Source organism: Crocodylus porosus, unplaced genomic scaffold, assembly GCF_001723895.1.
Source record: "Crocodylus porosus isolate Cpor-Errol unplaced genomic scaffold, CroPor_comp1, whole genome shotgun sequence".
Lineage (NCBI taxonomy): Eukaryota > Metazoa > Chordata > Crocodylia > Crocodylidae > Crocodylus > Crocodylus porosus.
Genome location: NW_017728910.1, coordinates 30,403,344 through 30,412,982, shown reverse-complemented (window position 1 = coordinate 30,412,982; position 9,639 = coordinate 30,403,344). Strand labels below are relative to the sequence as shown.

The window sequence follows — 9,639 nt, the reverse complement described above, 5'->3', positions numbered from 1 at the left end:
GGGGGCAGGACTCGATGACCGTCTGAGGTCCCTTCCAGCCCTAATGTCTATGAAATCTGTGAAACTAGTTCAAGAAAGCTATAACTTAAAACAAACTTAGTACTATAGACATAGAGGAAAAACTGTCTTATCATATCCTACTGTAAAAACAAGTTACATATGTATGTACGTACATATAATTTACTATTAAGTTATTTCAATTGAATTAAAAGACAGATGACCCATGTAACAATTTCAAAACATTCAATATGCATTCTAACTAGCGCACAAAACTTTACTTCAAGAGGACGGAAGTGCTAAATTATCATCTAAATAATTCCATCTATAAAAAGTCACTTTATTTTGATGAACCTGAAAGCCTGGATATTTACGATACCAAGATTAGTGTTTAAGATCTTTTTGTGTAATCAATTGGATCAAAAACATTAAATTATTATAAACTGCAGTACAATGTAATCTAGAGATTATCTGACCATTTTCAAAATGAAACTAGTTACAGACACTGAATTGTTATGACAACTATAAATGTAAATAGAAGAAAGATGAATACTTTACTACCTACCTCAAAATTAATATCTTCACAACAGCTGCATACAATGCATGGACCAGTGATTTTCAATACTTCCATCCTTTTCTCATTTTGAATGGTAAATTTAGGCACACAAGGGTCCCAGTCTTGGGTAATGTAGCCAACTGGGGTACCTGGAGGAGCCTGAACCTCAAGCTTCAAAACAGAAGGTGGGGGAGGAGAGGGAAGAAAAATAAAAAGGACAAGCATTTGTATAAGTATTATGCCTGTGCAAAGCAACAAGTATTTGTTTCTGCTTTGGATTTGGCTAATTCGAAGGGACAATGATTCAGTTAGATTTGGAGATTCAGCCGTTGAATCGGGCTGAATCTCCTCTGAATTGAACAGGTGGCAGCAGCTCTCCCAGCCCCCAGCGTGACTGCCCCACCTGGCCCCTGCATCCCAGTACTTAAAGAAAAAAAAAAGAAGCAGCAGCCCTGCACTCACCAGCTGCAGCAGTGGTGATCAGGGCCTCTGGGGGCCTCGTGGCAGAGCACCCCCACATGCAGCACGGGGGCAGTAGGGATTGCCACCCCCACCGCCTGGTATCCGCATGGCAGCTGTTGCATCAGTGTGTGCAGCGCAGATTAGCAGGGTACCATGTGCTGTCCCCAAGCTGGGACAGCTCCAGCAGTCACCCAGAGCCTGGCAGCATTCAGCCCAAGCAGCCCCAGCTCCCGGATAGCACACACAGGCCCACCGTGCCCTGCTGAGCCACGCAGAACCTGCGCAATGCAACAGTTGCTGCATGGATGCTACGCGGGGTTGGGGGATGATCTTCACTGCCTCCCACTGCACAGTAGGCAGAGGGCTCTGCCATAAGCCCCCAGAGGCCCCAATCACCACTGCTGCAGCCAGGGAATGCGGGGCTTTTTTTTTGCTTTTTTTTTTTTAAGTGCTGGGACACCTGGGCCAGGCAGGGCTCCCCCCATGGTCCCCTCCCTCAGTCCCTCCCTCCACTACTTCTGGGACAGAGCCCAGGTCCAGCTCCCTGCAGCTGAGAGCGGGGACTGCCCAAATCTCTGTATCGATTCGGACCTTTTAATGGGTCTCCCAATTCAATTCAGAGATTCAGCCCCCGAATCTTCTCTGAATCAAATCATCTATCAAAGTTTCACACAGGCCTAATAAGTATGCCAGAATGTTTTATGTTCTTATAAAATTATCTTTGGTACAGACAAATATTGTGAGGAAACTTCATTAAAAAAAAAAAAAAATCATGCAGATTCACCTGAAAGCACAAAGACTCAAAGAGAACCAAAAGATCCTGGACTAGTCAGACTATTTCTGTTAGTGATGTTTTCCAAATACATAAGAACTACAGTTTTCACCTTAACATTGTATTATTGTATACCCCAAGTTCACATTAAATTAACTGCAGATCATTTTATTAATCTGATTTAAGTTTGTCTGCTAAGACAAAACATGAAAAAGAAAAGAAAAGAAATTTTGGGAGAAACAAAGCTTCGGCAGACTGGAATTCAAAACAGAAAACAGCATATTACTGTACATCTTTCAGTGGAAACTCTTAGTGAGGGCCCAGGAATGTGAAGATATTTTGAATTTTGGATTAAAAACTGTTGCTTCATTAGGATTCAATCCTGAAAGCTGTTGTCCATGAACTTTTCATGGGCAATATTAAATCAATGAAGAATACTTCAGTTTGCTTTCCAAGAACACACATAGCATTAAGCCCTTAATTAGCATTATCTGACCAGGTTAAGAGTTCTATTAAAAAGGGATCACAGAAGTCATGACAGACACTGGAAGAAACACTGACAGACACACACACTTGATATTTCCCCAAAAGTTTCAGACGAAATCAGTCCTATTGTACCTCCCTTCTTGACACCAAAAAAAAAAAAAAAAAATCAAGCCCAAAAGAATTTAACACTAAAGGAAGACTTAGAAAGGAGCAACTCACCTCCTGCAAACAGCAAGGACAACAGCAAGAAGAGCACCTGAGAGGTCTTTGCAATGTGATCACTTCGTGCCCTATATTATCAATAATCTTAATGGTGAAAGGTCGTGATGGTCCACAACAATTGCGAGTACAGCAATCATTCTCTTCTGCTGCAAAGTATACCCTCTGCCCCAAGGCATTTTTTATTTCATATTTGTTGTTCGTTTCAAAACCAGTAATAACTAAAAAGTAAAACATTTTAGTTAGTTTGTTTTGAGTGATTCTATTCATGTAAACACCAAGAGTAGCATAACCCCAGTCAGCATCTGGAAACCACTGTGCTAATCTCTAGAGAAACTTATGTGAAGATTCAAGCCTTTTTACTGAAGAATTTACAATCCAAAAAGAATACTGCCTTAGAAGTGAAAAGGGGGACAATATTGCATAATTTTGTATGCATTTGTGATGTTTATTTCTATTATGAATAACCTGCTAACTATTCACTCCGCTGCTCAGTCTGAACTGACTACTTTCTGTTAAATTATGGCACACCTGAGTCATGTTATATAAGACCTTTTCTGTCTTGAGAAAGGCAAGGAGAAAGAAGCTGAGAAGCGAGCAGATATGTCTGGCACCAAGGAAGTGGCAGCAAGGAGCCAGAAAACAAAAACAGATTAACTAGGGAGGACCAGCATTATGAATGGCCCTGAAGGAAGAACAACAAGCCTTAAACTGAAATGGAGAGAAAGCACAGGGATCCAAAGATGGAGAAAATACCACTAGAGCTGCAGACCACAAAGAGGCAAAAGGAAAAATGTGTTTGTGTAGGGAGGCCAAAGAGTAATCACAGTAAGTGATTGATATAAGAGGCAGTGTTCATCTGGACAAGAATAGGAGGCACTGGGGGGGGGGGGGAAGCAGTGAAGGAGGCAGGTGGGAGGCAGTGCTAAACAAAAGTGGATACATTCTTAGAAGTGATATGGAAAGAAAACTTAGGGATACAGTCTAGTTGCATAGGGTAATATAGAAGCAGTCCAAAACAACATCCATTAAAAAAAGTCATGAGTGATAAGAGAACCTAGATGTTATCAAAAATAAGAACAAGAGTGCCAAGAAGTTAGAGGAAAAAACAAGTTCATTTAAAATTAACTGCAAGACATCCAGATGTCAGACAGGCCCAATTATGAGACAAGTCTGAAATGGAAAGGGACATCTCTAAAGAAATAGCTATGTGAATAAATTAGATCACAGATATATATTATACAGATAGCATCATTATACTAATTATTCACTGCACTTAATTAATTGTAGTTCTAAATTTGAGAGATTCAAAAATGCTACTTCAAAAGTACAATTCTACACTGTTCCTCCTCCGCCCCTCTTGTCCCCTGAACATACTATAATGCAGAATTAATGAAGATATATAATAAAACACACAAATTTATAAAGGCTCTCTCTTTAAAAGAAATGCCAACAAAGAATTTCTTTCATTAATTCAGACTGAAGTTTAACAATCATGTATGGTTACTAGATGATAGACCACAGCAGTTTAAGACTGTGCTAAATGAAAAACTGATACGTACTTTCCAGAAGCTCAAGCTGCTGATGAATTAATATCTGGTCAATCTGTTAGGGGTTAAAAAAAGAAAAAAAAACAGATTAGAATGAGAAGTGGAAGACAAAAATTAGGAAAGAAAATATTTCTTTTTTGCCTCAGAAAAAATTATATTTCAGAATGAAAATCTGTGGATCAATCAGTATTTGCACTGTCAGATTATCTGGCAGTTGCCATATGGAACTGAACTTACACATATCCAACCCACCCAGGCAAACCAACTTAAAAGCTATTCCTAGAAAAAGACTTCAAAATTTCAAACATTCAAACTTTGATTCTGAGAGTTATTATGGACTGGGGGACTTCTACAGACAGCTGGAGCTGCAACACTTTCCTTCCCCCTACTGGCAAAACAGTATTTTGGATTGGAGCTGGGACTATATTGCTTCAGGATTTAATAAATCTCTCTGAAAAAAAAATTCTGCTGAACTGTTGCAGGAAAGCAAGTACATAGATTTCATAGACATTAGGGCTGGAAGGGACCTTGGAAAATCATTGAGTCCAGCCCCTGAGTACCAATATGGCGAAAGTATTAATTGCCAGTCTCTTATGTCTACTTGAAAATATCTGGGGGAATGAAATATTAATTATTAAAAAATGGCATAGCAAAAGTCATAAAGTCTGATTGTGTTACCACTGCCACATTACAGTATGAGCTTTTGCCCCAGCACACCATCCTTCCAAGAGTTGCTGTTTACAATATAAAGATACATAGCGGCGCAGTCTCTATAGTCATTCCATACGGGGGGCAGGGGGGGGTGTCTCTAAATTTGCTCCTGCTTAGCAAGAAGCAAATTAATGTCACATATGACTCATGTCTTAAAACTGGGTCTGTAACATTATAAAAAGCCACAAAATGGTGAATTCTTTCAGTTACAATGGGTCTGGTATAATTCTGACAACTGACCCAGGTGCAAAAGATGTGAACACTCTCCTCTCTTTCCCTCCAAAAGAAAAAACACACCAACTCCTGTGAGCTGCCAGTTCCTACTAGATTAAATATGTCCAGTTACCCAGTGGCTTTGCTTTTTCTGATCAGAGTAAAGTGAAGAATATAAGTACCTGACTTAAGTATTCTAATCCAGGAGGACAGTTGAGAGGAGGTGGTGGTGCTGGCATCCAGGGTGCCCCACCAGGCCCAACAGGCTGATTTTGGACTGGGGGCACCCCAGGTGCGTATGGAGTTCCTACTGGGTAACCCTGGAAGACACAGTTAGCTTGTCCGGGAGCACCTAGTTTATGGGAAGAGAAAAATAAAACTGGAATAAAATTCTGAAAAATAGATATTAAAAAGAAAAGTGTAAATGTATCATAACAAAAAAAATCACTGCAATCCCAGAGCTTCAGCATCAATGTCAAGATGTGACTTAAGTATTGTGGACTTTTGACTGATAAAGACATTAGCTCCCATCTTTCTAGCCGTCTGCAGCATGAATAGTGAATTTTTTTCCAAACAGTTTTTTTTCCAAACTGGTTTGAAGAAGGGGGAGGAGGGAGGGAGGGAGGGAGGAAAGAGAAACACTTTTCTTTTGACTTGTTAAACCTTTATTACACAAATATTAAAAAGAAATTGGTAAAAGTGCAAAGATATGTGGCCCTCACAGGGGCTGAACATGAAACACTTGTTAGCAACAAAAAACCACCATAGCACCAGAGACTGAAACCCCTTCCTCCATGCCCTTCATGGCATTGAGCACGTAGGACAGCTGTCCATCTTCCACCTTGCAGAGGGAAAGAGGAAAGACTGGATCTGACCACTTCAGTATGTTTATTCAGGGACTGTTTTGAAAAAAAAGGTGTTAAATGTGCTATCCATGGGACTGTCAGGTTTGTTTTATGCAAAAGAAAATCAGTGTCAAAACCTGCCATCTTGTTCACTCTGACCAGTGCCCAACTTCAGTGGGAAATACCCAGAAGTACAGTTTATTCATTAAGATGACAGAATATGTCCTTAAAGAATTGCACACTTGCTCTATTTACAGTTTTGATCTGAAACAAGTTTCAGCTCTGTGTAGGATTTTACTATACTGATACAGACCTTAACATGGATTCAGTTAGCAGCCTAAAATGTGCCTTCTACAAGTATAGTGAAATTACCCTCATGTAATAAAACATACGCTAGTATAATTGCGCCTATTCTATAGTAGTAAGATGCACCATATTCATTATGCCAACATAGTTAATGCATACAACTTCTACTGGTGGGGGGAGGGGGAGGGAGAGAGCAGAGTCCAGAGTGTACTTCGGACTTAAATTTACTTTGGTTTCTTAGTCAACAACAAACAAAGAAGCTAGCATCAGGTCCAGGTGCCTTTGACTCCCTAAATGACTCATTTACAGTTGGTTCAAACAGGAGAGGCCATCAGCATGAGTCCAGAGCAGGGCTTGAATCCATGCCCCTGGAGCCATGCTAAGATGCCTTAACTGCTCTGCTACCCAGGCCTTTGCTATCAATCTGAAGACTTCTCAGTAATGTGATTTTTGTAGCAGTATATTTCTGCTTGTTTTTACAGCTGAACGGTATTTTAAAAATAAAGTTTGCAGCTTTCAAACTTCTGGGATACAGCATATGCATACATTTATGCATCCTGTCTAAACAGAAAAAATATTGCTATTCTTGCACTGTGCATGTATTTACAAAAATATTAAATAATTCTGTATCATCTTAGTGTCAAATGAATAATCTCTGTATTTAGTTGTCCAAACAGTATTGAATTTTTATGAACAACAATGAAAAAAGCAGGTTCAAGTCAAGCAGTGTAGTGTACTTGAATGTGCAATAGTCCCACTAGATGGCGCACATGGCATTTATTTAAATATGAAAGTACTTTGAAGTTTGTCTGCATTTGTACTGAAAAGTCTAGTTCACCTAATAGGTTGTGTATAGAAGTTATTTTATATAGAAGGTTCCCCCCGCACCTCCGCCCCACAACAGATAAAACTGAACTTGAACGATACAATTTTCATGGGTATCCAAGATGAAAATTTAGCAGAATGTTAACATTCAGCCACTATAAATCCCTTCACCAACTGAATTTAATCTACACAGAAGAAAGCATTATACTAAAATTACAAAGGACATTTGTTCAGTTGTTCACACACGATGGTTTAAAAGAGATGCTGAACTACAGACACAGGTTCAGTATCAGTAGCATCAGCAAAAGAATTCTGCGCTACCTTATATGCCTCTTGATGTAAACTGATGATTAAACCCCCCCCCAACCCTACGAAACCTTCATCACCTTAGGATGAAGTATATTTATATTAAATATGCTGCTCAAAACAGCCTCCCATTATCCAAACTATTATTTTTCCCCCTGGGAATATTATAGATCTGTTTTGTATGTGTCAATTCATAGCTGAATAACTTACCCCCAAGAGTTCCAGGTGCATACTGAGGATACCCATAAGCAGCTTGATTTCCTGTATAACCTGGTGGATAGGCTGGATTCACAAATCCACCAGGAGGTACTGAGACAGGCTTGTTTGCTGAAAGGATAAAATAACAACATGTTTATCCTCCATAAAAACTTACCACAAAAAGGCTATGAAAATTTTTTTCCAAGATGATGCACATTAAAGATAAATTTTATATACAAACATTAAATAAATCTAAGAGACTTTAAAAAAAGCAGTATGTAAAAATTCATGAGAGAATCAGAGCAACTTAGATGCTTCTAACCCCAAGAGTGGCCAGAGGAGAAGGGGACAATTAAAATAAACAAAAAGATACAGGTACCGTGAAGTGTCTCGCATGAAGTCATCAATTCATTTTCACTCTATATCAACTATTAGGCTGTACAGGAGGGACAGGACATGGAGGAAAGGTGGGGGTGTGGTGCTCTTAAGGAGGAATACACATCCTCATCAAGTAGCACAGAGTCAGAGGAGGGGCGCACAGAAGTGCTCTGGGTTAGAATACAAGGAAGTTGAGGGGAAAGAGATTTAACGGTGGGGGTCTACTACAGACCACCCAACCAAGGGGAGAAGCTAGACCAGGAATTCTTAAGTCAGCTCACAGAGGTAGTTAGGTCAAAAAACGTGGTCAACACAGGTGACCTGAACTTTCCAGACAACTGCTGGGAAGAGCAGTCGGCCAGGGATGACAGCTCACATAGGTTCCTAGCCAGAATGCAGGACCTCCATCTAACCCAGGAGGTGCACAGCCCCCCCAGGGGAGACGCCTTGTTGGACCTGGTGCTGGCCACAGGCAACAACCTGGTGAGGGGGCTGCGGGTGCTCGACCACTTGGGCAACAGCCATGATCGCCTGCTGGAATTCACCATCCAGCGCAAGGTGGCAAAGGCCTACAGCAAGGCAGCAGCCCTAGATTTCAGGAGGGCGGACTTCAATGAGCTAAGGAGACTAGTCGGGGAAGCACTGAGGTCCCGGAGGGGAAGGGGGCCAGGTGTCCAAGAAGAGTGGTCGCTCCTTAAGGAGACGATCCTCCAAGCCCAAAGGGAGGTAATCCCAGCATGGATCAAAGAGACCAGGAGGGTGCAAAAGACCCCATGGCTCACCAGAAGCATCCGGGAGTGTCTCCTAGCTAAAAGGGAGGCGTACACCCAATGGAAGGGAAGGGCCATCACCAGGGAGGACTATACTGTTGTTGCTCAGGGATGCAGGGGGGCAGTCAGGAAGGCCAAGGCAGAGATGGAACTGGGACTAGCTTCCCGGATCAAGGACAACAAGAAGTCCTTTTTTAAATATATAGGGGGCAAAAAGAAGGTACCGGGTAATGTGGGGCCCCTGCAAGACACGCTAGGAAATTTGGTCGTCACACCAGACAACAAAGCTAACCTATTTAACGACTTCTTTGCCTCCATTTTCCTGAGCAGGGACTGGATCAGCCCCCACACTGGGCTCCCGGGGCACACCTAGGCTAAGGGTCAGGGAGGATCTAGTCAGGGAACTTCTGGAGGGACTGGATGCATTTAAATCAGCTGGTCCGGACAATCTCCACCTCAGAGTGCTGCGGGAATTAGCTGAGGTCATTGCAGGACCCCTGGCACGGGTTTATGAGCACTCATGGTACTCTGGTGTGGTGCCAGAGGACTGGAAGAGGGCCAATATGGTTCCCATCTTCAAAAAAGAGAAGAAGGAGGACCCAGGAAACTATAAGCCAGTTAGTCTTACCTGAATCCTGGGCAAGCTTTTTGAGAGAATTATTCTGGCACATGTCCATGAGGGGCCAGAAGGGAGATTATGCTTAGGGGTAACCAACATGGGTTCATTAGCAGCAGGTCCTGTCAGACCAACCTGGTGGCCCTCTATGACCAGGTCCCCAAATCCTTAGATGCAGGGGTAGCAGTGGACATAGCCTTCCTGGACTTTCGCAAGGCCTTCGACACTGTCTCTCAGTCCATTCTCATTAAAAAACTGGGGGACTGTGGTGTCAACACCTACACAGTCAAATGGGTGGCCAACTGGCTGAAGGGCTGCACCCAGAGAGTGGTGGTGCACGGGTCATTTTCAAACTGGAGGGATGTGGGCAGTGGGGTTCTGCAGGGCTCGGTCCTCAGGCCCGCACTGTTCAACATCTTCATCAGTGAC

At 42.0% G+C, this 9,639-nt stretch overlaps 1 protein-coding gene across 1 annotated transcript in view; it reads right to left on the bottom strand.

The window, feature by feature from the left end:
* The window catches only part of LOC109308579 (phospholipid scramblase 1-like), a 33,660-nt gene that overhangs the window by 10,061 nt on the left and 13,960 nt on the right, over nt 1–9,639 (bottom strand). The window contains exons 3-7 of the mRNA XM_019532958.1: nt 7,459–7,575; nt 5,149–5,318; nt 4,055–4,097; nt 2,493–2,713; nt 563–724 (exon numbers count right to left, since the gene is read on the bottom strand). Coding sequence (XP_019388503.1) covers nt 563–724; nt 2,493–2,713; nt 4,055–4,097; nt 5,149–5,318; nt 7,459–7,575 — 713 coding nt within the window. The remainder of the gene's footprint in view (nt 1–562; nt 725–2,492; nt 2,714–4,054; nt 4,098–5,148; nt 5,319–7,458; nt 7,576–9,639) is intronic.